At 37.8% G+C, this 27,372-nt stretch overlaps 1 protein-coding gene across 2 annotated transcripts in view; it reads left to right on the top strand.

Annotated features, from left to right (window-relative positions):
• MDN1 (midasin AAA ATPase 1) overlaps positions 1–27,372 on the top strand; it is a 158,028-nt gene that overhangs the window by 75,865 nt on the left and 54,791 nt on the right. For both annotated transcript variants that reach the window (XM_073893610.1, XM_025862627.2), the window contains exons 38-57: positions 829–1,026; positions 2,120–2,227; positions 2,591–2,779; positions 6,044–6,133; positions 6,239–6,502; positions 6,683–6,944; positions 12,271–12,430; positions 13,269–13,385; positions 14,644–14,852; positions 15,824–15,972; positions 16,326–16,537; positions 16,857–17,077; positions 17,976–18,089; positions 20,487–20,619; positions 21,696–21,811; positions 22,826–22,959; positions 25,689–25,846; positions 26,056–26,176; positions 26,536–26,746; positions 27,117–27,348. In XM_073893610.1, the coding sequence (XP_073749711.1) occupies positions 829–1,026; positions 2,120–2,227; positions 2,591–2,779; positions 6,044–6,133; positions 6,239–6,502; positions 6,683–6,944; positions 12,271–12,430; positions 13,269–13,385; positions 14,644–14,852; positions 15,824–15,972; positions 16,326–16,537; positions 16,857–17,077; positions 17,976–18,089; positions 20,487–20,619; positions 21,696–21,811; positions 22,826–22,959; positions 25,689–25,846; positions 26,056–26,176; positions 26,536–26,746; positions 27,117–27,348 (3,398 nt within the window). The remainder of the gene's footprint in view (positions 1–828; positions 1,027–2,119; positions 2,228–2,590; positions 2,780–6,043; positions 6,134–6,238; positions 6,503–6,682; positions 6,945–12,270; positions 12,431–13,268; positions 13,386–14,643; positions 14,853–15,823; positions 15,973–16,325; positions 16,538–16,856; positions 17,078–17,975; positions 18,090–20,486; positions 20,620–21,695; positions 21,812–22,825; positions 22,960–25,688; positions 25,847–26,055; positions 26,177–26,535; positions 26,747–27,116; positions 27,349–27,372) is intronic.

The raw sequence follows: 27,372 nt of genomic DNA, 5'->3' as shown, positions 1-27,372 counted from the left end.
CATTTTTGGCACAGAAACTTCTTGTATTTGTTCTTGTTCACAAAAATTTTGGTGAAAATTAGCTATGTCGATCTACTTTATGTAGTTTATATCATGACTTTGAAGCCCATTTGGAGATTTCATTCAGTTTTTTACCTGAGAAAGATATTTAAGTATGTAAAGAGCTGTCTTCATCTTTAAAGATCTCACAGTGCAAAAGTGAGATCTGTGTACTGGCCAGTTTTTTTTGGTAAGCTGGGATATACAAGGTAGGTCCGTATAGATGAATACAATGGACACAGTTTAATTTTAGAAAAGATTTAAACTGCTTTTTAAAAAATTCAGTCTGAATATTTATTCAATTTACTTAAAAGTTATTGATAATTTATATTCCCCAGATGTCTGAAATATATAGGTATATATATATATATATGTATATACATATGTGTATATACACACACATATATATATGAAATAATAGGATGAATATACTTGGATTAAGAAATAGAATGTTACTGGGGCACCTGGGTGGCTCCGTTAGGTAAGCATCCGACTCTTGGTTTTGGCTCAGGTCATGATCTCAGAGTTGTGGGATGGAGCCCCATGGCAGGCTCTGTGCTCAGTGGGAGTCTGCTGGACATTCTCTCTCTCTACCTCCCTCCTCCCCTCCCCCCTTCCTTTCTCTCTCTCTAAAAAATAAATCAATCTTAAAAAAAAATGGAATGTTGTCAATATTGTTTGAGCTTCCTCCTCCTGTAGACAACACTATTCTACATTTGTGCATATTCTTCTTCTTTTTGTTATAGTTATACAGCATATGTACTAAATATATGTACTTTCCTCAAATAGCTCAACCTGGCTTCTCAGTCTGTATTGGAAGGACTCAATGCTTGTTTTGACCACAGAGGAGAAATCTATGTTCCTGAGTTAGGAATGAGTTTTCAAGTACAGCATGAAAAGACGAAGATTTTCGGGTGTCAAAATCCTTTTAGACAAGGAGGTGGGAGGAAAGGCTTGCCGAGGTCTTTCCTTAATAGATTCACTCAGGTAAGATTTGCTGTTGCCATGGAGACCAAAGGTGAAATGTCGGGGATGATAGGACTGCTGGCACATACCTATTAGGATGCTCACTGTAAGAATGAGAGAGCATCAGTTTAATGGTCTGTTTCTCAATTCCATGTCTCTATATGATGAATATTAACGTGACTGATTCCCATCCTCACTTTCTTCCTGGTGTGAGTCCCTTTGTCTTCAGTCCTGGAGAACCTGGTGTGTTATCAGTTAGTAGAAAATAAGGTGACCACCCCTCCAGGAATTCCATTACCGTGCTCAGGATCAAGGCCAGTTTTTGACCATTCCAGGTGTCTAAGTGATCTATTAAAATACTGAAATTTTTTTAATGATGAAAATGATGTATTAAAGTGAGAAGGAAAAGTAACAGGAAGAATAAAAAATCCAGTATTCTCCATACCAGAGTCGATCATTATTAACATTATTAACATTTGATGTATTTCTTAGTTTCTTACTGCCTTTATTCTCATTTGCAGAGGTCAGAGTGTTGTGTGTGTGCGCGCACGTACTTACATATGCTTACTTGTTTTAACATTTGTCAAAGTTTGACTAGTCTGTAGATTTGGAAATGGCTCTAGATGTTAGCTTTCTTCAGTGTCCCTTTCCATTGATAATTAATAATTCACTGAGTATCTTTTCAGACTAATTTATTCTGAAGAATTTCAAACATACTGAAAAGTTGAAAAGTTGAGATTTTGAAGTAAATGCTCCCATGCCTTACCATCTTGAGTTTTGAGGGCATTATATACATGAGAAATTTAAAAAATATATATACTTAAAAATATAAACAAATACACTTAAGTTATATGTATTTTTTTTCTTTAATTCACTAGAGCGGAGCTAACAACAACAAAACCTCTGTTGCCCTGTATTTCAAATATTTTATAGGATTCTGTATCCTAAAAATGCAAGAAAAGAGATTTCTGTAACTGAAATTTTATATATATCTAAACTGAGGTACTGTTACTTTGGTGTTAAATAACAATTTTACTTTACAAGTGGTAGTCCTTCCTCATGTTCAGGAAAGAGAAGCAATAGCATTTCTTCATGTTCTTTTTGGATTCTATAGGTCTTTGTGGATCCCCTTACAGTAATTGACATGGAGTTCATTGCCAGTACTCTGTTTCCAGCCATTGACAAAAATATTGTCAAGAAGATGGTTGCTTTCAACAACCAAGTAAGTACCTACTTGTATTAATTGTTTTTAGTTTTCATGCTATAATAAAAACATCATTTTTTTCATTGTGGGACACTATCAAATTTACCAGTCTCTAAAATAAACCACATTGAATTGTATAAGTTTCTAGTGGAAGAACCTATTTATTTGAGGATTACAGTAATTCAGATCTATTGTGTATATCAGTGTTAATGCTTACAAGAGTATTCCTGGTTTACATGTCTGGGTTGGGAGAAAGAGACATTTGTATCAAACCTGCTAATTTCTATTTCAGATTGTATATGCATTTGTAGTACATTACAGTACTCAATGCAATGCACTAGCAATGGGACATGTTTCCCAATAATGCTGTTTTCTTTTTAGATTGATCACGAAGTGACTGTTGAGAAGAAATGGGGGCAAAAAGGAGGACCCTGGGAATTCAACCTTCGGGACCTTTTTCGCTGGTGTCAGTTGATGCTAGTTGACCAGTCCCCTGGGTGTTATGATCCTGGTCAGCATGTGTTTTTGGTCTATGGTGAGAGAATGAGAACCAAGGAAGACAAAGACAAGGTGAGTTTAACACTTGTTCTTTGTGTTTCTTTCCATCTGAAAGCTGATTTCTTAAGGGAGAGAAAGGGCATACTCACTAATAATACTAAACTCATTAAAGCTGCTTAGAATTTAGAAGTTAAGGAAAGAGGGGCGCCTGGGTGACTCAGTCAGTTAAGCGGCTGCCTTCGGCTCAGGTCGTCATGATCCTGGGGTCCTGGGATCAAGCCCCACGTCTGGCTCCCTTCTCAGTGGAGAGCCTGCTTCTCCCTCTCCCTATGCCTACTTGTGCTCTCTATCTCTCTGTCAAATAAATAAATAAAATCTTTAAAAAAAAAAAAAAGTTAAGGAAAGAGCTCTTTCCTTCGGCCTCTTTCCGGCGGCAGCAGTGGATTACGAAGGGCCAAGATGAAGGCTTGAGACCTTCCCGGCAAGAAGAAGGAGGAGCTTCTTAAACAGCTGGAAAAGCTGAAGGTGGAGCTGTCCCAGCTGCGCGTCACCAGTGTGACAGGTGGTGTGGCTTCCGAGCTCCCATCACCCGTGTTATCACAGTCATCAACCAGACGCAGAAAGAGAACCTCTGGAAATTCTACGAAGGTAAGAAGTACAAGCCCCTGGATCTGTGGCCCAAGAAGACACGTGCCATGTGCTGCCAGCTGAGCAAACACGAGGAAAACCTGAAGGCCAAGAAGCAGCAGCAGAAGGAGTGGTATACCCTCTGCGAAGTACGGGGGGTCAAAGCTTGAGCACTGGCATCAGTAAAACACAAAGTGGGGGGAGGGGAAAAAGGAAAGAGACTAAACGTTCACCTACCTCGAGGTCTCAAAATGCAGAGTAGTTTGCTTCGGAGTACACACTTTATTTATCCATCTGAATCCCCTTATTGCAAACCTTCTTAAAACAGTTTTGCCCCCCAGTAATAAAGAACTAGGTCTTTTATCCTCTTTCAAGGTGCGGAGGGGAGAAACAGGAGGAGACAGGTGATAGTAAAGGAGGAGGGTTTTCTGGTTTTAAATAAACTTTGAGTTACAAAGTCTTTTCTCTACAAAGTATAAGTAGTTACATAAGAGAATATTCTGTATCTGAATGGAAGTAAAAATATCTCTTTGTAAATAGAAAATAACAGTAGAATTCCTAACCTAATAAACTAATAATGTGTTCATTTTGCTTTGTGGTATTTAAAGTCCAGTCTCACAGAATACAGTAGCTGCAGGCAGGAGGCACTATCATGACCTCCTACCAATGAGGATTCAATGCCCACAGTCATGGAGTATCACCTATAGTAAGTGATGGAGCCAGCATTCCAGCCTAGAACTTTCCTTCCATATCCCAATTGTAGCCAAATGTTAACTCATTCATTATGTGCAAGTGCCTTTTGGTCATTATATTAGGACAAAATATTCACCTAGTTTTTTTGTTAGGATTTTATTTATTTATTTGACACAGGGAGAGAGACAGCTAGAGAGGGAATACAAGCAGGGGGAGTGGGAGAGGGAGAAGCAGGCTTCCCGCTGAGCATGGAGCCCAATGCTGGGCTCGATCCCAGGACCCTGGGATCCTGACCTGAGCCGAAGGCAGACGCTTAACGACTGAGCCACCCAGGCGCCCCTCACCTAGTTTTTTAAAATAGAATTTTATTATATATAATTCATCTACCATCAGCTAGTATTTTATTTTCTTCATCCACTTAACTGATTATACTGTATTCATCGTGGCCAGACCCTGGCCAGTTATTGGGTAATTGATGTTAGTCAAATGGAATGTCACCGAAAGGTTTCCCTCACTTTTCTATGTTAGTTATTGTAATTTGCGCACACACACACACACAAACACACACACAGTGAATAGGAAAAAGGCTTATCAAAGCTGGAAGAGTTTGAGTAAATTGAATCTGACTTTGTAAAACTAAATAAATCAACTACATTTTGAAAGTATTTGTAATTTTAGTTCTGGTAGACTGTCAGGGAGAGGAAAGGATAATTTGTTTTGGAGTAGAATATAAGATCATCAAACACCTGGACCCAAAAGTATGTGACAGGAGCACTTTTCTCCTGTGCTCCTTTTTGAGTCTAGTCAATGTTTGGTACTGATAATGATTTTATCTTCATCATTTTTTTCCTGGTATTTCTCAAACTCTTATTAATTTTTTTAGCTGAGGTGTAATTGACATACAACGTAGAGTTTTGGGTGTACAACACAATGATTCAGTATTTGTATACATTGTGAAATGATCACTGCAATAAGTCTAATTAACATGTTTCACCTTACATAGTTACAAAAGACTTTTGATGACAACTTTTTAAATCTGTTCTCTTAGCAATTTTCAAATACATTACACAGTATTATTGATTATAGTCACCATGTCATACATTCTATTCCTATGACTTATTTTATAATATTTTTATTTTCTGATTTTAGTCCAGTGTACAATGATTAATATGAGTATTGCTGCTTTGTTAGAAACCTGCAACTTGGTGTACATATCCTGGGTGGTTGGAATTTTTCCTGCTGCTCTGGGCTAAATTAGTGTATTTTACACACCCCTAGCTTTACCCCCTAACTCAACTCCTCTTAAAAAGAAATCCAGAAAAGAAGTAGGGCTAGTGGCAAGTTTTCTAATTGTATTTCTGGTAAGGATGTGATTACTGAATGTAAATAATCAGAGAAATAACATTGGTTGTCCTTCTACATAAATAGAAAGCTAAAATGGTGTTTCGGAGTGAGACTGGCTTGGATCTAAAATCACTTACTAACCATGAGTAAATCCTTACAACTCTTATGAATCCTGTTATCCATATCTGTAAAGTGGAAATGATACCTAGTTTGCAAGGCTATAAGGATCATACATAATAAAGAACCTCTATAATGTACGGCACATAATAGGTGCTCAAGAAATGGTCATTGTTCTTTATAATCTTCAGACTACTATTCTTCTCTACGTTTTTAGGTGATATCTTGAATGATGAGAGCAGATTCATTTTTCATCTGTAGATTTGCCATCACATGTGTGGCTTTAATTTATGATACATTCTCAACTGGAATCTCAAATAATTTGAGATTAAGTGACTAGACTTTGCTTGAGTTCCAGTTTGCTTTCATCTTAAAGATTTAAATAAATGTAATCTATAAGCAAAAGTTTATAGGAGAAGATTCAAAAGGATAAGGAAATTATGACTAGTGTCCACTCACAGTGCCGTGACTGTTGTCGCTGTGCATGTTTTCTAGAAGCTTTGGCTCAGAATTTCGTGGCCTGACTTGTGTTCTGACTGTATTATCTTCATTTAGGTCGTTGCTGTATTCAAGGATGTGTTTAATTCAAGTTCCAACCCATACATGGGATCCAGACTATTTCACATCACTCCTTATGATATTCAGGTGAGGCATGTAGGAATATCCTCTATTCTTTTACATTTTTCTTTGATTTCCTCTGCTCCCACAACCAGGCACACTTGTGAAATCTCACCGGCATGTCTTTTTCAGTTGGGCTACTCAGTCCTTTCCCGTGGCAGTTACGTTCCTCTCCCGTCCCGCCGTCCCCTGGCACTCCTGCACCAGTCATTACGGTCTGTGGAGTCTATTATGAAGTGCGTGCAGATGAGCTGGATGGTTATACTTGTGGGGCCAGCCTCTGTGGGCAAGACCAGCCTGGTCCAGCTTCTGGCACACCTTACTGGTCACACATTAAAGATCATGGCTATGAACAGTGCAATGGACACTACAGAGCTTCTGGGTGGATTTGAGCAGGTAAATGGTCTGCCTTCACATTTTCAGGCAAAACCTACATAATTGCTGTGGTCTGACTGATGGTCTTTTGAGTTGGTGACTACAAGTAGTATTTTATTTATTTATTATTTATTTATTTAAAGGAGTATTCTTTTGAGTCTGGTCGGTGGCAATGATGAGTTTGTGCTCTGGAAATTTCAGGTTGATCTTATACGTCCATGGAGGCAGCTGCTAGAAAAGGTGGAGGGCACTCTAAGGGCACTGTTAAGAGACAGCCTCCTTATCAGTGCTGATGATGCAGAAGTAGTGCTAAGAGCCTGGAGTCACTTCCTTCTGACCTGTAAGCCCAAGTGTCTTGGAGATGGTGGTAGAGGTATCACAATGGAGATTGTCAACAAGCTGGAAGCGGTATTACTGCTTATGCAGCGACTCAACAATAAAATCAACTCCTACTCCAAGGCAGGTATGTGTGTTTGGATGTGTTTATCAGATATGTATGTAGCATTGTCCATATAGTGTCCATATATGGGTAGTAATATATTTGTAAGGTAACATCTGTAATTTTTTATTAATGTAATAGTTATTAGCAAAACTTGAAAATCTTTGTTTTAGAAAGTAAAATGAAGCTAATGAAAAATAATCCAGAATTGATGATCCTAAACAAAGCAAAAACAAAGAAATACCTGTACGGTACTGTAAATGTACTTTCCTTATATTTTTTAAAATTTTCTTTAGCTTTATTGTAAGAATACAGTATATAGTATATATATACAGTGTACATAATGTGTTAATTGACTGTTATTAGGAAGATGGCTATTAGTAGTCAGGTTTCTGAGGGGTCAAAAGTTATATGTGGATTTTTGAATGGGGAGAGGTTAGCACCCTTATCCCCTTTGTTTTTTAAGGGTCAGCTGTATTTCTTTAAAGACTTCTGGACTTTGTGGATTAGTTTGATCTTATATTTTTATTTGATCTAATAAGACTTAAAAAAACAAAACATACAGTTCACCCATTTCTCCCCCACAACTCCCTCAACCTCCAACCTGTTCTCTGTATCCAGAAGCTTGGTCTTTTGTTTAACAACTTACATGTAAGAGAGATCATACGGTATTTGTCTTGCTCTGACTTATTTCACTTAGCATAATGTTCTTGAGGTCCATCCATGTTGTCATAGATGGCAAGATTTCATTCTTTTCTGTGGCTAAATAATATTCCATCGTGTGTGTGTGTGTGTGTGTGTGTGTGTGTGTGTACACCACAATTTCTTTAACCATTCATCTATGAATAGACAATTAGGTTGTTTCCATATCTTGGCTGTTGTAAACAGTCCTGCAGCGAACATGGTGTTGCATACATCTTTTCAAGTTAGTGTTTTCATTTTCTTAGGATAAATACCCAAAAGTGGAATTACTGGATCATATGTAGTTCCATTTTTAATTTTTTCAGGAACTTCTGTGCTGTTTTCCATAGTGGCTGTATAAATTTACATTCTCACAAGTAGTGCACAAGGGTTCCCTTTTCTCCATATGCTTGTGAACACTTGTTATTTCTTATTTGATAATAGCTATTCTAACAGGTGTGAGGTGATCTCTCATTCTGGTTGTGATTTACGTTTCCCTCAATTATTTCGAGCATCTTTTCATGTACCTGTTGGCTATCTATAGGTCATTGGAAGAATCTATTCAGATCCGCTGCCTAGTTTTTAATGGGTTTGTTTGTAATTTTGCTGTTGAGATGTATGAGTTATTTATAGATTTTGGATATTAACCCCTTATCAGATATATGACTTGCAGATATTTTCTCCCATTCAGTAGGTTACCTTTTCATTTTGTTGATGGTTTCCCTTGCTGTTCCAAAAGATTTTAGTTTGATGTAGTCCTACTTGTTTATTTTTGTTTTTGGTGTTACATTAAAAAAAACTTCACCAAGACCTATGTCAAGGAGCTTACCACTTAGGTTTTCTTCTAGGAGTTTTGTGATTTCAGGTCTTTCATTCAAGTCTTTAATCCATTTTGAATTTTTGTATGTAGTATAGGATAAGTGGTTACAGTTTTATTCTTTTGTATGTGGCTATCCAATTTCCCCAGCACTGCTTTTAATTGAAGAGATTGTCCTTTCCTCATTGTGTATTCTTGGTTCCTTTGTAATAAATTAATTGACCATATATGTGTGGGTTTATTTCTGGGCTCTCTTTTCTGTTCCACTGATCTATGTGTCTGTTTTTATGCCAGTATCATGCTGTTTTAATTACTTTAGCTTTGAAATATAGTTTGAAATAAGGGAACTCAATGCCTCCAGCTTTGTTCTTTTGTTTTAAGATTGCTCTGGTCATTTGCGGTCTTTTGTGGTTCCATACAAATTTTAGCCTCTATTTTGGTGAAAAATACACTGGAATTTTGATAGGGATTGTATTTAACCTGTATATTGCTTTGGATAGTATGGACATTTTAATAACATTAGTCCAATCCATGAGCATGGAATATCTTTCCATTTATTTGTGTCTACATAATTTCTTAATGTCTTAGAGTTTTCAACATACAGATCTTTCACTTCCTGGGTTAAATTTATTCCTAGGCATTTTTTTTATGTGATTGTAAATGTGATCGTTTCAATTTCACTTTCTGATAGTTTATTATTAGTATATAGAAACACAGTGGGTTTTTGTGTATTGCTCTTGTGTCCTGTAACTTTACTCAGTTCATTTATTCTGTGTGTGTGTGTGTGTGTGTGTGTGTGTGTGTGTGTGTGTGTGGTGTAGGCTTTTCTGTATGTAGTTTTACATCATGTTCAAATAGTGACAGTTTTCCTTTTCTCTTTTCCATTTTGGATGCCTCTTATTTTTCTCTCCTAATTGCTCTGGCCTGGAATTCCAGTATTGTGTTGAATAAAATGGTGAGAGTGGACATCCTTGTCTTTTTCCTGATCTCAGAGGAAAAGCTTTCAGCTTTTCATTAAGTAATGATGTTATCTGTAAGCTTATCATATGTAGCTTTTATTACGTTGATGCATATTCCTTCTATACCCACTTTATTAAGAGTTTTTTTAATCATGAATGGATGTTGAATTTTGTCAAGTGCATTTTCTGCATATATTGAAATGATCATATGATTTTTATCCTTCATTTTGTTAATGTGTGGTATCACATTGATTTGCAGATGTTGAACCATTCTTACATCCCTGGAATAAATCCCACTTGATCGTAGTGTATATTCCTTTCACTGTATTGTTGAATTTAGTTTGATTTGTTTTGTTGAGAATTTTTGGATGTATGTTTATCAATAATATTAGTCTATAATTTTTTTTTGTTTTTTTTAAGTAGGCTCCATGCCCAATGTGGGGCTTGAACTCATGACCCTTAGATCAAGAGTTGCATGCTCTACCAGCTGCGCCAGCCAGGCGCCCCTAGGCTGTAACTTTCTTTTCTTGTGGCACCTTTGTCTGGTTTCAGTATCAGGGTAATGCTGACTTTATAAAATGAGTTTGGAAAAGTCCCCTTCTCTTCTTCCTCTTCTGCTTTTTTTTGGGGGGCGGGAGTGTTTGAGAAAGATTGATACTTATTCTTTTTGAATGTTTGGTAGAATTTACCAATTCTATCTCCTTTCTGGGTGACACTGATATGTTACAGTCCCATGGGATCAGGAGCTCAAGCTCTCCTGGCCTCCACAGCCAGAGGATCAAGAGGCATCCCTGGGGGGTAGCTATAAAAATCAGGGCCTTGAGACTTACGTAAAAGGATTTCTGGGAGGTACTGGTGCTTCTGAGCTCCACAAAGGAAGAGCACAAAGATGGCACCTGTCTTCTTCCCTGGAGAGTGTTCCAGCAGGCTCTAGGATGTATATGTTATATTAGATGACTGCTCCTCAGGTTATCTTTAATACAAGCAGGTGAGCCCCCTTCACTTTAATTCTGGGTGCAGTTGGCTGCTTCTGAGCTGGACGTTGGGGTGGAGTCTGAGTGTGTGAGCCCTTTCTCTGATCACAGTCTTGTGCTCTTGGGATGCAAGCTCTGTTGCTTTTAGAAGATAGAAGTTTTGAGAGCTTGCCTTTCAGGTACATATTTTAAAAGTTGGGATTTCTGGTTTTCAGGTCCTTCCTGGTTGTGGGTCACAGCACTGGAGGTGGGGTTTATGGTGAGATTATTTCTCAGCCTCTCCTCCCTGCTTCAGGGTGGTTTTGTTTGTTTGTTTTCATTTGCCTGGTGTGTAGTCGTCACTCAGCCAGACTTCAGGGGTTTTTTTGTTGTTCTTTTGTTTTTTTTTTTTTGAGGAAGTTGTTCCATATGTAGCTGTCAATTCAGTGTGTCCGTGGTGGTAGGTGAGTTCAGGATCTTTCTGCACTGCCGTGTTGAACCAGATCATTTTGATCTTTTCAAGCTTGATTTCAAGCTTTTTAAGGTCAGTTCAGAGTAACCTTTACTCTAGGGCTAGATTAGCCCCACTTTTTTTTTTTTTTTTTAAGATTTTACTTATTTATTTATTTGACAGAGCAGAAGCAGGGGGAGCGGCAGGCAGAGGGAGAGGGAGAAGCAGGCTCCCCACTGAGCAAGGAACCCGATGTGGGGTTCGATCCCAGGACCCCGGGATCATGACCTGAGCCAAAGGCAGATGCTTAACTGACTGAGCCACCCAGGTGCCCCAAGATTAGCCCTACTATTGAGGCATAGTTTGCATGGCATCTCTACTGAATGGCCTGTGTATTCAGTGGGGTCTCTTCAGTTTGGCTGGTAGGAACTGGAGCAATACTCAGGCTTGTATGAACTCTGGGAATTGTTCCAATCATAACTCCCCAAAAATTGTCCTTTCCTTGCAAGTTTTCCTACCCTTGTGGAAGGAACCTCCCTCACCTTTTACGTGCACGTGAAGACTGTTATTTAGCCAAAGACTCCAGCAGCCTTATCTAGATTTCTGGAGCTCTTTGAGTAGCTCCTTCATCTCAAGTGCTCTGCCCTTCAGTCTAGTTGTCTTGGCCTCCCTGAGTTCCAGTCTGTTTGCTCAAATCAGTGAAACTGCTCTTGTATGTTTGAGTTTCCTCTCCTTGCTTTGCAATTCAGAAATTGCTTCCAGGCAAAATTGAGGGCAATTATAGGGTTTTCTTTCCTCAGGTATCACAGCCCTGTGCTGTTGACCAGTGTCTGAAAGCAGCTGTATCATATATTTTGTATAGTTTTTTAGTTGTTAACAGTGGAGGTAAAGTCGAAACCTTATTATTTCTCATGGGGTCCAATGCATTATACTTTGTGATATGAACAAGGGTCATAAGGCAATTTCCAATTAAAAAAAGAGCAATTGAAAAATTTCTAGGGATGGGCTATATAAACTATAAAGCACTAGGCAAATACATAGCAATTGTTACTCTAGTCCTGTGATGTGGTCATTATAAAGAAAGCCTGGTTTAATGACATTGATTTTCATTGTGCCAACTTTTAATGCGCTTTCATTTGATAAAAATGCAGTAATAGGTGGGAGGCATTATTCTCCTTATGCCATTTGAGAAATTGTAACCAAGATTATTTACCTTTTCTGTCACCTTTGAGTCACCTCTACCTAGCCATTAATTCAAAAAGTCATTAAAAAGTATTTTCTACTACCAGACCTAATTTTTTTTACCTGTTTTGTTTAAACAAAAACAAAACAAAAACCTTTATTTATACTTTATTATGAAACTTTTAAAACCTGGGCTGTTAAGTTTCCAATTTTTTTTTTAATAAACTCTTAGGGGTTTTTGTTTTTCTTTTGTTGGTTTTTTTATTGCCCTGGTTTGAAATTAAGTGCTGTGGCTGTGACATTTCAGAGTTTGCCAAACTTGTGGAAGAGTTCCGGAATTTTGGGGTGAAGCTTCTGCAGTCCACCAGTGGCCACAGCCGTGGCACATTTGAATGGGTTGACAGCATGTTGGTTCGGGCTCTGAAGTCTGGAGATTGGCTTTTGATGGACAATGTTAACTTTTGCAAGTAAGGACATTCTGCTTAATCACAGCATTGTAATTTGAGATATGCTTGTCAAAGTAGAAACCCAGTTGGAAGCACTGGTATTTTGAACCCATTGTTAACTAGAAACATATCTTCAACCATATTCTGTAGACTGATCCCTGCGGTGAACAAAGGTAGTTGGTCATTAGCTGCAAGATTTTAGTTCTGTATGACTGTTTTGAGCTAACCTGAAGGCTAACAGAATTGGGTTACTTTTCCACCCATTTTTGAGGTAGACCTTTTTATTTAACACCAAAAATACTCTTTTTGTTAGGGGCATTCTTGAGGGCAAATTTTTGAAATGGAGGATCTTTTACAGGGTAGACATTTAGTAAATGTGCATCAGTGTGTATTGCTTTGATTCTAAAGTAAGAAAAAAGGCATCATAAAACTACCATAGTACACAGCGTAATAGAAACTACTCCAGGTCAGATGATGGGTTTCTCTACTTGGAGCGTTTTTCAGAATGTTTGAATTGAAATCCAGTTGCCTTCAGATTGATTTGATAATGCTGGGAAGTGGGGGAGATGGAAGAGGGAAAGAGGAAAGAAAGAGCTATAGATCATGGAACAATTTTCCTTAATTTTATTTACTTATTGAACAAATATTTTGTATATTTACTGTGTATGAATCTCTGGGCAACATACCTTGGGAATGGTAAGGGGAATGGACGGGGAGAGAGAACACAATTCTATATGGGGGAGTGGTCCATGCTGAAGGAGGACATGGGTCAGGAGGAGTGGGAGGCCTGTGCAAGGAAAAGTAGAACCAGTGCAGCATTTCAGTCTGTCACCATTGTATTTGAATTCTGTCTGTGCAGCCCATCAGTGCTGGATCGTTTGAATGCTTTGCTTGAACCTGGAGGTGTTCTCACTCTTAGTGAGAGAGGAATGATAGATGGATCCACTCCCACCATAACACCAAATCCCAATTTCAGGTATTTGTGCCTCTTAAGTTTCTGCCTAAGAATCTGACTGCCTCAGTGGGGGAGGTAGACATTCAGTGGGACCTTCTTATATGTTATATTTATGATCCAGTCATAAGTATGTTCACCTGTTTATTGATTCAGTTAACACATATTTATGGAGGTTTTGCTATTTGCCAGACTCTGGGAGCACATCAGTAAAGAAGGGGGGCTCCTGGCTGGCTCAGTAGGTAGAGCATATAATTCTTGATCTCAGGGTTGTGAGTTTAAGCTCCACATTGGGCACAGAGCTTACTTTTTTTTTCCCCCAAAGATTATTTATTTATTTATTTATTTATTTATTTATTTGAGAGAGAGAGAGAATGAGAGATAGAGAGCATGAGAGGGAAGAGGGTCAGAGGGAGAAGCAGACTCCCCGCTCAGCAGGGAGCCCGATGTGGGACTCGATCCTGGGACTCCAGGATCATGACCTGAGCCGAAGGCAGTCGCCCAACCAACTGAGCCAGCCAGGCGCCTGGGCACAGAGCTTATTTTAAAAAATGAAATAATAAAAAATATAATCAAGAGGTGAAGTCCCTGCAGTGGGTTGGTGTTAAAGGGTTGAAGCAGGGAGACTGATCACAAGTCTTTCGCAGTAGTTCCGGCAAGGTATATGTTAGCTTAGACTAGGGTGGCCATATGAGTGGGAATTGCTGATGGATGGGTGGGTTGAGAAAAGAAACAGTAAGGATTTTACCTAAGCTTTTGGCTTGAGTAATTGGGTAAATATGGGAGCCATTTATTGAGAAAGGGAAGACTGGCAGCGGAGCAGGTTTGACATGGGGAAGTTCAGCAAGGAATCCACTGTGTAGCATTGGAGATGTCAGATGGCTAGGTGGAGATGTTGCTAGATATCGAATATATGAAGGTAATTGTTTCAGGAGAATACACTGCTCCCTTTTCTCATCTCTGTAGGTGAGTTAGAATGATGAATTAGCACTATCTGATTTGGGTAATATCTGAAAGTAAGAATTTTAACATTCTCAGCATTAAAGGTCCACTGGATAAACAATAGTTTCTAAGGAGAGTAGGTTTAGAGAAAATGATTTTGCTGTTTTGATGCACTTTGGCACTAGAAGATAGAATACAGATGAAAGTAGAAGACTTTGAGTTAGTGGTATCTCAAGCTCCCTAAAGATGAACCACATAGGATTTGCTCTCACCAGTTGTTGCTGAGCTGCATCATTGGTTACAACTAGGAGTTTAATTTTTTTTTTCTTTGAATTGCTAGACTTTTTCTCTCGATGGATCCTGTTCATGGAGAAATATCCCGAGCTATGAGGAATCGTGGACTTGAAATCTATATTTCAGGAGAAGGGGATGGGAACATCCCAGATGACCTGGATCTGAAAGTTCTGCTGCACAGCCTTGGGTTGGTGGGAGATAGTGTGTGTGACAGCCTCTTGGCTCTACACACAGAGATCCAAAGCACTGTAGTAGGTAAGATGCTTGAATTCTAGGCCTCTGCAGAGTTTTATTCTTCTAGAAATTCACATGTTATTCCATTTAACTGCTAATCTAGGAGTTCTTAAATTTAGTGTACATACAAATAGAAGTTACCAGAAAAGTGTGTTAAAAATGTAAATGTGCTGATGGCCTTCTTCCCCCTAAGAGATTGCATCCAGCAAGTCTGTGTGAGGCACAGAAATTAGTATTTTAAAGAAGCTTCCCAGGTAATTCTGATGGATTCATTCGGATACCCTTATTTTGAGGAATACTGCTTTAGGCACTAAAATTTGTAAAGTTTGTCCCTCTTATCTTCAGGATGGTCGTTGAGTCTTTTGAAGGTAGAATTAAGAGGGAACTTTGGACTGCTTAAAACAGGTGTTTCTTCTTCTAAATGTCCAAATATACAGGAACAGGCAAGAATAATAACAAAGGTAATGATAAAAAATGAAATGCTATTTATTGACTAACTGCTGTGTATTAGGTACAATGTCAGTTGCTTTTTTAGTCTTCATATTAGTTCTTCAGAACATGTTTTCATTTTACAGATAGGGCTCAGAGAGGTTGAGTAACTCATCAAAGCCAAACAGTGAGGTTTGAATGCAGTTCTGTTGTATTTTAAAGTGCATGGTCCTTTATGAGGTCATGCTCATTTTGCTACTTCAGTGTGTATCAACTTTAGATTAAGGGTATATATGACCAGGCTTTGTCATACTTGTAATTGTCGCTTTCCTGCAACATGCTTTTAAGAGCCAGAAAGGGACGGAGGGAGGCAGGATAGGGAAGGAATATGAATGTTCCCACAAGTCCATAATGTGCTACTGAGACTGTAGATTCCACTTTCTAAGGTAAGTATCTGGGTGGATTTGAGTGGAACAAAGTTTGATGTGAAGATGAATTTATCTGTTTTCACTGGAGATTTTATGGAATTTGTTCCTCATAAATGGCAATTTTTTTCCTTATAGGTTCTCCAACGTCCTCTATTTCAACTCTGATTCAGACAGCCTTACTCATTGTGCAGTACCTACAGCGAGGGCTGAGTTTAGACAGAGCCTTTTCTGAAGTATGCTGGGAAGCATATGTCCACTCCCAGCATTCACCAGCAAACCAGAAGGTACTATGAAGTGTTTCAAACAGCTTTTTCAGTTATAACACTCTACATTATTTAGGTGGAGGAAATTCTTTCTATTGATGGTAACTTTAATGAACTGAGAGTGGAGCACTTCAGTTACTCTTTAGTAGAGATCTGGCATCTAAAACTTTTCTGGAAAATAGGTTAAATGTAAATATTACTTCTTCGAAACTTAGCAAAGTGGAATTTATCTTGTAATGTTGAATATTGAAGGCTGTGATGAGAGTTGTCATGAGATAATCACAAAGGTCTTGGAAAACCATTAATATTCTTCTAGTTTCTGGTGATAGCACTTATATGTTTCCTGTACACCACATGTTTTTATCTCCTACCAGCTTGCACAGGCTTTACTGGAGAAACATGTTTTTTCTCTGAGAGCACATGAAACCTGGGGTAACTCCATCCTTGCCATGGGCCTGTGGCCAGATTCTCTGCCCTCGGCTCTCTTTGCTACTGAAGATTCTCACCTGTCTATAGTCCGAAATGATGGACAGATCTTAGTATATTGCCTCAACAGGATGAGCATGAAAACCAGCAGCTGGGCCAGGTTAGTGGAGCCTTCAGCTTGTGTCTGTTTGGCATCTTGACTTTTTTTTTCTTTATGGTAGTGGTCATGACCAACATGTTTGACCAGGATGTTATGAGGTCATTTATTACCCAGCTGTCATAGTTTCCTTGTTCATTGTAATATTGCTCCCTATTCTTATTCACGCAATATGTTTTAATTGTCCTCCTTTGAAGGGGACTCATCTTTCCCCATTACCTCTTGGATCCATATTTGTAAAGTTATTTTCCTGGTTCTTTGAGATATAAAATGAAAGTTTATTCTAGTACTGATTTTGCCTTATTTTTCTAATGAATTTCAGGATTCAGCCTCTTACCTTGCCAGACTTAGAGAAAATTATGCAGTCCTCTAACCCTGAGAGCTTGAAATTCAGTTCAGTTGAAGTGGATACTTACTGGATCGATGAACCAGATGTTCTGGCCATGGCTGTTAAATTGCTTATAGAAAGAGCAACCAATCAAGATTGGATGCTCAGAGTTAAATGGCTTTATCATTTAGCCAAGAATATACCACAGGGGCTGGGTGAGTCAAAAAGCTTAATTTGTATAGTAAGTGAATATATTTACACTTATACTATTTTAGGGCCTCAGTAGCTGTGTTACTCTGTGAGGATACTGTCAAAATTGTATCTGGGAGATGTCCTAGCAAGAAGTTTGTGACTTGGCATTACTGTTTGTATAGCTGTTAAAAAAAAAAAAATTAAGGCACATATATATCTGCCCTTAGATATGTTCTAAGAGAAACTTTGCCCCCATGTAATCCTTAGCATTTCAGGATCTTCCACCTTCCTATCAAATACAGAAGGAAAATGTACCATGTTATGTTACTGTTTATTTTTTGAACATGCTGCTGTACTTCTGCTATACAACCATTCTGGCTGGGGAAGGTTGCCTTTGTTAACCTCATTTCCCCCAAAGGTGCATTAAGAGACTTACTTTAGTTCCAGTGCTCTAAGTTGTCATGCTTAATTTCTTTGTACTTTTTCATTTAAAGAGGAAAAACCAACAGTAACAACATTGCATGGGTTGCAAAGTACAGGACTTGGAATTTGTTCGTAGAATTTGTTGCCTAAAGTAATTGAGTTTACGTGAACCTTTCTATTCATGAGAACTTAGCCAGAGAATGTGTGTATTGTGTGGTGCATGTGATCTGTCTAAAATTGTATAGAGAGAATTTATATATATTATCTGCGTTGTCCTATATGAGAGCTACCAGCCACAGGTAGCTACTAAAATGTAAATATAAATTAATTAAATCTAAAATCCAGTCCTTAGTTGCAGTAGCCACATTTCATGTGCTTATTAACATGTGACTAGTGGCTACTCTGACAGTGCAACTATAGGTTGTTTCCATCATTGCAAAAAGTTTGCTTGGACAGCCCCACTTCAAATATTAACATTTGCTTCTCCTTCCTCCACAGAATCAGTACAGATTAATTTGGAAGCCAGTGCTGCATCTCTTAGGAATTTTTATTCAAATTCTCTCTCAGCTGGGATCAGTAATGTCATCAAAATATTACAACCAAATATAACAGGTACTGCACCTGATTTAATTTCGAGTTCTCAGTACAGTTTAGGAAACTGGTCCCATCAAGTCCATGGAAAAAGACTGTCAGAACTGCCACTGTAATAAACACTGTATTTTGGAAGACTCACAGTATTCAGATGCGAATTCTACTTCTTTGTTTGAAACTATCCCTTTTTCCTTTAGTCTTTGAAAGATGATGATGATACACAATATAGTAGGGAGAGCACAGGAGTTGGAAGACTGGTCTCTGGTCCCAACTCAACCACAAACTGGCTTGTTCATTTGAGACCCATCATTCATACTTACTGCCTGTGTTTGGAAAATATGAGAATTATATTAATTTCTCTGGGGTCCCTTCCACTCAGAGCATTCTCAGTTATTAACAGAAAGGGTTTAAACTATGAGCTATTTGACTTGATGGGTAAACAATACAGTGTGAATTACTTCAGAAAATATAAAACCTTAATAAAAGTTATAAAGCCTTAAATATAAAGTTTTAAAACCATAGTGATAAAAGAAATAGCCATTTAAGCTATCTAATCAAATGAGGTATTCAGAATTTATTTTTTTATTTTTTTAAAGATTTTATTTATTTGAGAGAGAGAGAGGACGAGTTGGGGGGAGGGGCAGAGGGAGAGGGAGAAGCAGACTCCCCACTGAGCAGGGATCCCCAACATGGGGCTCTACCTCAGGACCCTGAGATCATGACCTGAGCAGAAGGCAAACGCTTAAGTGACTGAGCCACCCAAGCACCCCCAGAATTTATTTTTAATTAAAGAATGAGATTGCAAACTTACTTAAACAGAATAATATAAAGTTGATTAAACATAAGCATTAATGAGGAAATTAGGGACATTTTCATAGAACCAGGTTTTTAATTTCCCATCCCTATCTTCATTTGATTTTGATCAAAACATACCGTTGCCATTTGGTTTAGAAGAAAATATGCATGATGCTTTTGTGCTAAACCAATTACCTTATGTACACTAAAGATAACAAAGTAAATGTTTGGGAAGAAATCAAATTATAGGGAAAACTACTATAGTGATCATGTTGTGGCTGACCTAAATCATGGCTTCCCAAGTATGAAAAAATTTTGGCCTTTGGGAATAGTTCTGGAGTAGAGGGTAGCAGGTTCCCTTTTTAGTAGATATCATTTGCTCACTGTTGGAACATAGTAGGTATGCCTTCATCTTCCTTTTCTAGTGTGTAGCTCTGGATCATGTAGTCTTACTGGACTTTGGAATATGGGGTCTGTCCTTCATGTACTTTGCTGTTGACAGTTAGGCATTTGTTAGTCTAGCGTATGATAAAACTTGAAGTGCTCCACTGACCTACCCAGCCACCTTCAAGTTAATGTTACCATTGTTTTGTTTTGTTTTTTAAAGATTTTATTTATTTATTTGACAGAGAGAGAGAGACAGCAAGAGAGGGAACACAAGCAGAGGGAGTGGGAGAGGGAGAAGCAGGCTTCCTGCCACGCAGGGAGCCCGATGTGGGGCTCGATCCCAGGACCCTGGGATCATGACCTGAGCCGGAGGCAGACGCTTAATGAACTGAGCCACCCAGGCGCCCCTAATGTTACCACTGTTTTGTCTTAACCTCATTCCTTGGGTTCTCACCACCTCTGGAGAAGGGTCAGATCTGATCACTGCTGCTTTACAGAAGAGGTGCCAAATTTAAGCCTAAGAAGCAGCATATGCTACATTCTCTGATTATAAAGAAAGGGCTTTTAAGCAAAATTTTGAGGTTTTTTTTGTGTGTGTGTTTTAAAGATTTATTTATTTACTTGAGAGAGTGCACCTGTGTGCATGAGTGCAGGGGGGAAGGGCAGAGGGAGAGGGAGAGAGAATCTCAAGCAGACTCCGCACACTTGGGGCCTGACACAGGGCTAGATTCCATGACCCTAAGATCAGGATCTGAGCTGAAACCAGGAGTCGGACACTTAACTGACTCTGCCACCAAGGTGCCCCTTGAGTTGTTTTTCTTTCTGAAAGCAAATGAGATGTATTCTTTCATTTTTCCACCATGTGAGTTAATTTTTTTGAGGTTAATGACAACAGATTGGGTGATTAGCTCATGGATTGTTTTCTGACCAGCAGTGTGACCTGAGCAAGTGAATGTATTGGTCAGAATGCTTGTGTTCCAGAGGGATTACCTTATATCCTACAGTGGAATGAATTTTCAGGACTAGTAGAAATTTTGCATTTAGAAAGAAAATAGTGTAAAAGCACTTGAATTTTACTTTTCTAGTGTTGTGGGCTGAAACAGCAATTTTCCTATTCTGTCTCTGCCATCAGGACTGAATGTGATCAAATTAAGACAGTGCAAATCTTCCACTGAAATTTTTAGGCAAGGAGTTTTAACTCCAAAATTCTACTTCTTGTTTTGTTTTTTAAACCAGATGAATTTGTGATCCCTTTGGACCCCCGATGGAATATGCAGGCTTTGGACATCCTTAGAAATTCGATGGACTTTGACCCACAAACAGACCAGCCCGAGCAGCTCTTTACCCTTTTAGAGTCCGTTGCAAACAAGTAGGTGAAGCCTGCTATTCTGGGCACTGTTTGCCTCACTGTACAATATAGCTTTAGAGATTATACCTTTTCTAAATTCTGTCAAATTTAGCTTACATGTGTTTAATCTGCTGAACCTGAGAAATGGTGGGATGTTAGATGGGATTGCCTTCATGCTACATGCTCAATGAAGTAACTCTGATGTCAAAAAAAAAAAATCTGGAAATGATGCAAGTTCTTAATAATTTAATAGGATGCTTTAAGAGATACACTAACTCAGTGTTAATGTTGTGTTATATTTTGCAATTAATCTTTTATCATAAGATAGTCATGTTTCTCTTTGTTTTCTATTCATGATTCTGGGCAGCTCCTCCCATTTTCACCTGCTCATTCTCTCACAGGTCCTTTCCTCAGCCTTGTGTCCACATTATTTCCCATCCTCAAATGTTGAGACATGTAACACCTGCATACTTAAGTGCATACTCAACATATAAATTTATCTAATTGTTATATAAGTTGGTCTTTCCTCACATTTAATGTAATGGCCAGAAGTATTTTTTTAATTGGCGAACAGTGTAATGTAATACATTTTTAAAAATAATTTTATAATTGAGGTATAATGTACATTACAGAAAAGTACACTTAATAATGAGTATATTTGGTTTTGATGAATTTTCACAAAGTGAACTCATGCATGTGGTATGAACTAGCACCTCAAAGCCCTCTTATCTCCCCTCCTAGTAACTCCCCCTTGTGCCTCCCTAGGTAACTTTTAACACCAGAGATTAATTTTATGATGGCCACTTTTAAGAGTTCACAGTGTAGTGTGTCAGATCACAGCAAAGCCTGGCAGTCTACCTAGAAGCAGCTTTTCCCAGTCATCTGTCTTCCCCACACCCCCACCCCCCAACTCAGTCATCATCACTTTCACTTCTATCTCTTTAGTCCAGAATTTGGAGGGGATGGAAAGGAATGGCAGGTTGAAGGAGATTGATCTTCCAAGGATTCTCAAGATTTCAGCAGGTAAGAGGATGTGATTACAAAGTAGTATACAGCAATAACCAATAATATTTGTTATGCTATTGATCTCGTTTCAGGACAATCATATATCTTGACCGGGAAAAACGGATTTTTACTGAAGCAAATTTGGTTTCTGTTGGTGGCAAAAAGTTAAGAAATAGTGTTTTAAGAATGTCCTTTGAGTTCCATAAAGGTAAGAAGTTTACCTTTTATATTCTTGAGTTATGCATCTGATCATAGAATGTCTCTAAAGTTAAGAGACCTCCAGCAGCTACTGCCATTTTACTGATCCCTTTTGATTTTGTGGCCTGATTTGTTCAATAGTAATGACTAACTGCTTTGTACATGTCCTTGATTTCATTTACTTTTTATAGAACCTTATGTGGTATAGGTCCCATGCTGTGAAAGAGGAGAGGGATGTACAGAGATGCTCATGGTCACATCTCTAGCAAGTAACAGAACTAGAATCTGAAATCTAGGTCTGTTGGCTCAAAAACTTCATGCTCCTAAGTATTTGGTTATAGGTTCTTTCTTCATCCTTCCTTTATTTTTTTTAAATTGAAAAGGTATCTGTGCTTGTTGGAAAAAATTTGGACTATATGGAAGCATAAAAATTGAAGAAGTCTGCATTTGAAGCAGTTACTGTTAATAGTGCCTTCGTTTGTATCTTCTCCTCTGCACTATCTATTCATCCAAACATATATACACTTTGTTTTTGTTTTGTATTTAAACAAGTACTCGTGGGGCGCCCTGGGTGGCTCAGTCATTAAGCGTCTGCCTTTTGCTCAGGTCATGGGGGATCGAGCCCCACATCGGGCTCTCTGCTAAGCGGGAAGCCTGCTTCTCCCTCCCCCACTCCCCTGCTTGTGTTGCCTTCCTCGCTGTGTCTCTCTCTCTCTCTCTCTCTCTCTCTCTCTGAAATAAATAAATAAATCTTTAAAATAAATAAACAAAGTACTTGTAAAATACCCATTATTGCTCTATAATTTTCATTTTTCATTAAGACATTAAGAACTTCTATAGATATGAATGCCTGATTTGCTAAGTTTAATATAATAGTAGGCTAAAAATTTGCTTTCAATTTTGACCTTTCAAAATTGACCTTCATACTAGAGATGCAATTAAGTTCCATATTACAGTTGATTTTGAAAATGTCCAGATATTAATTTAAATCTGATGGAATGTTCTTATTTATGTCAACTCTAAGATCCAGAGAGCTATCACAGCCTGCCCCATGAAGTTGTAGTCAATCTTGCTGCTTTTTTTGAACTTTGCGATGCACTAATCCTGTTCTGGGTCCAGTCCTCTCAGGGGATGGTGTCCGATGCCAGTGTCATTGAGGTGAGGAAATGTACCTTATGTTTTTATTTTTGTGCCAAGACAAATGTTTAAGATTTTTAGGGGTGAGACAAACTATAATGTTGTTATTATATGTCCAGTATTACTTAAGAAATTTAGTTGTTCTTAACAGTTTAAATATATACACACATATTTTAGAGCTTTGTGGGTATATAATTGACAAATAGCATATATTTGAAGTGTAGAATTTTATGTTTTGACATGTATACACCTGTGAAGCCGTTACCACAATAATGAACATATCTAATACCCTCAAGCCTTTCCTCATGTTCTTTTGTATTTCCTTTCTCTCCCTTGCCCCCACCCCAAACCGGGTATCCATTAACATGCTTTTGGTTAGTTGCATTTTTCTAGCATTTTATATAATTGGAATTATGCAGTATACTTTTTTGGTCTGGCTTCTTTCACTCAAAAACAGTTATTTTGAGATGTATCCGTATTGTTTATTGTATCAAGAGTTCATTCTTTTTTATTGCCAAGTAGTATTCCTTCAAATGTAGGTACTACAATGTATCCACCTCTTGGAGAACATTGGAATTTTAATTTATATTTTAATCCACTTAAGTCTTCCTAGACATCCTTGAGTTTTGAATCTGGATTATTCTAGTAATTTCAATAAACTAGAATAGTAGGTCTTAACCTTTAAGACCATAAAGGAGTCTTGAGTCTAAAAAGTTTATCAAAGATTTCATAGTCACATTTATACATATTTACTATATTAGGAAATAAATCTGAAAATACAAAAAATATTAATTTGCTTAAAACACAATAGCAAATCCATTGAATGTTAACAGGAATAACATTTTTAATGAGAATCAACTGTTTTTCAAAACAAATTAATGAAAAGTGCAACTATTTTTACATTTCTTCAGGTCTCTTTAATGTATGGATTAACAGAAAAAAATGGAATCTTTGCATTCATTCTTATATTATGTTGTTTAGGCCTCTATTTATATAGTTCTACTCCCTTTTCCAACCTATGTCTTCATAACCATTTCATATAACTGTGAATAATTTTCTTTGATACTGTACCACAACCTGACAAGTGATAGTTTTCTAAAGATTACTAGTAATGTGGAATCTGAAGAAATACACCAAACTTGTCATGCATCAAAATCCATTCGTCTAGCTTGCACTTTGGATGGACTTTTACTTTTTACTATTGTAGGAATTTAGCTCATGCTTTGGTAATTTGGAAATTATTGTTCACCAAGTTATCGGATCTTCCAAATGTTGATAAATCATTCTTCAGTGTCAACAGAGTCACACTGATGAGAAACTATCACAAACCTCATCAGAAAAATCTTGAAGTATTGGGAATTTGTCAAGGTCTTGGTTTTTCAAGGTTCTGGGTTTCGCTTGTAAGCTTGAATTTTATCTTTGGCAACAAATACTCTCAATTGCTTTTCTTGAACTGGCAGATTCACTTCATTTTCAATATAGTGTTTGCCGGATACCCAGTCACAGTTTGTCCATCCCACCCATCCCACCTCTTTTATTGGTAACTATCAGTGCAAATGTCAACATAGTGACAAAAGGTAAATAGTTTGGTATTATGAAAATAGCTTTTATCTCTCTGAGAGAAATCACTCAAAAAATATTGAGACCACTTTGCTATAAAAATACATTTTAGAAGAGCAATGTTAGAGACTCACCTGATTTGCAATACAAATCTACTTTAGTGAATTTATCACAAGGATAGACACGTAGACCAGTGAAACCAAAAGGAATTCAGAAATAGATCCTCATAGGGTCAATTGATTTTTTTTTCTTCTAAATATGCAAAGGTAATTTAATGGGGAAAACCAGTATATTCAACAAATGGTGATGGAACAAGTACAATAAAGTTCATATAATAAAGTTAAAAAATGAGCCTTTACCCCTGTCTTACATTATATGGAAAAATTACCTTAAAATGGATCATAAATCTAAATATAAAAGCTAAAACTATGAACTCTCTATAAGAAAACACAGGAGAAAATCTTCATAACCCAAGGATAGGCAGAGATTACAGAGGATTCTTCATAAAAGAAAAAATTTGATATATTTTGTCAAAATCAAAACCTTCTGTTCTTGACATCTCTAAGAAAATGAAAACACTGGGAGAAACTTTAAAAATGGGCTGTATTACATAAAATTTTAATTATATATTATAGATGTTATATATATAAATTATATAAACTAATACAGCCCAAATTTTTAAATGAGCAAGATAATTTGAATAGATACTTCTCAGAAGATATGTGAGTGCTTAGTAAGAACTTCAAAAATTGCAACATCATTAGTTATCAAAGAACTGTAAATTGAAACCACAGTGCAGTGCCACCCACAAAATGGCTAAAATTAAAATCACTAACAGTAGCAAGTATCGGTAAGGAAACAGAACAGTCAAAATTCGCCTCTACTGGTTGGAATACAAAATAGCGCAGCTGCTTTGTAAGAAAAGTTGGCGGTATCTAATAAAATTACATGTACACATACCATATGACCCAATAATTCCATTTTCTCTAAGGAAATAGCTCTGAACTTCAAGTGCTTGGAGAAAAAAAATCTGTGCCTTCTCTGACTGTTTTAATGTCCCTAAAAAGCATTTCAGTCAAATGCTAGACCTTTTATGTGTGTATGTTGAGTCTTGATTAACAATTGAAATCTGGGTCTTGTGTCTTTCACCGAGAAATGCTTGTGAGTAGTTTGGTTTACTGTGTTTTTAGATCTTGGATTCTCTGCGGTGGCGGGACCGGTTTTGGACCGTGGCTGACACAGTAAAAGTGGATGCCCCAGGCCTGGCCCTGCTTGCCCTTCACTGGCACTGGGTTTTGAAGCATTTGGTCCGTCAGATCCCTCAACTCCTAATGAACCATGAAAACAAGTAAGACTCATATTTTGAGTAATAATGTCAATATCTGTAGTACCGATGATGATAAAAAAGGTTTGGAATTGAAACTTGTTGCTTTACTTTGGTTGACTCCCTTTGCCTATGGGTGAATGTGAATCAAATATAAAATGTAAATGATGTCTCTACTGTCCCGCATTTCCCCCTTTCCTTACTTCCCTCTTCCCTTTTCTCCTTCTTTAAAGATATTACAAAGAGGTTCAGACGGTCTCAGAACATATTCAGAATTGCTTGGGGAGCCCAACTGGTGGCTTCACTGGTATAAAGAAGTTGCAAAAGTTCCTGGGACGACCATTTCCTTTTAAGGTACAACTTAGAAACATGTCATAAACACTAAGACTTGACATCTTAAGTTCTCCTGGAGCATGGGGACTGCCATTCAACTAGACTCATCCTTGCCAGTAACACTTAACCTAAATGTTCACAATACTATTAACTGATTTGTGAAGTGTTAACATTTTGCTTATTCTTGGAGAGTATTAAGTCTGGGTAGAGTTTTAACTTTATTACTATAAAATCTCCTGAGAGCAACAGGAGTAAACAAACCTTATGTTTTCTGGAAGCATTGTGGAAATGTTTCATATTTTTTCTTAAACCTGAACAGGCTGCTAAAAAGAACCTCCTTTCTCCTTAATAGTAGGTTCTCCTGGGTTTTGTTGTTTCAGAACAAGCTGGTGGTGGAGTGTTTTTCTCAACTGAAAGTCCTTAACAAAGCGCTTGCCATCAGAGAGCGAATGCCTGCCCTTGGGGAAAGTGGAAGGTGGGAAGACATTAATCATCTCCAAGTGGTTGCTTCTGAATGGACTTTAAAGAAAAGTCTCTTGCGTGCCTGGGGATTGGTCCTCAGAGCTAATATTCTGGAAGATGCCAACCCAGGTAAGATACTCTGGACTTTAGCCTGCTGACAGATGCTCCAGAAGTATTTGCTGCTCTACAGCCAATAAGTTTTTAAGTTTTTCCCTTAGATTTTATTTTTTTCTGTTTCTTTCTTTTCTCTTTTCCCTTTTTTTTCCCTTTTTCCTTTTTGTATACTATATCTACCATTAAATACGTGTCAGGCATAGAGTTGAACTTTACATATATTGTTTAGTTCTGTCATCAGAATTGTGCAGGTATTAATGACATCATTTCACAGGTACAAAACTTAAGCTCAGGTTAAGCTCACAGTCACATAACTAGTTGTTGGGAATCTGAGCCTGTTCTGTTGACCACTATGCTATAATGTTGCATGTGTCTTTCTGTCCAGATGAGTTGAAGAATCTTGTGAATGCCCATTGTTTAGAACTAAAAGCCAAAGGAATTTCAGTTGGTTTTCTGGAGAAAAAGCACAATGAAGCTTCCTCCCTGTTCCAACCAGACTTTACCTTCTTAATCCAACTCACCAGAAATGTTCAGTTGTGGCCTGCAATGGAGTACCTGGCGATGCTTTGGCAGTACAAAGTGACAGCTGATTTTATGACACAGGCTTGTCTAAGAAGGTAAGCCATTTTCCTTGGGGGAAC

This window comes from Callorhinus ursinus, unplaced genomic scaffold (genome assembly GCF_003265705.2).
Source record: "Callorhinus ursinus isolate GAN/ISIS: 27379988/994484 unplaced genomic scaffold, GSC_fseal_2.0 scaffold6, whole genome shotgun sequence".
NCBI classification, from domain to species: Eukaryota; Metazoa; Chordata; class Mammalia; order Carnivora; family Otariidae; genus Callorhinus; species Callorhinus ursinus.
The sequence above is the reverse complement of the archived record's forward strand: the minus strand, read 5'-3'. Positions and strand labels throughout refer to the sequence as shown.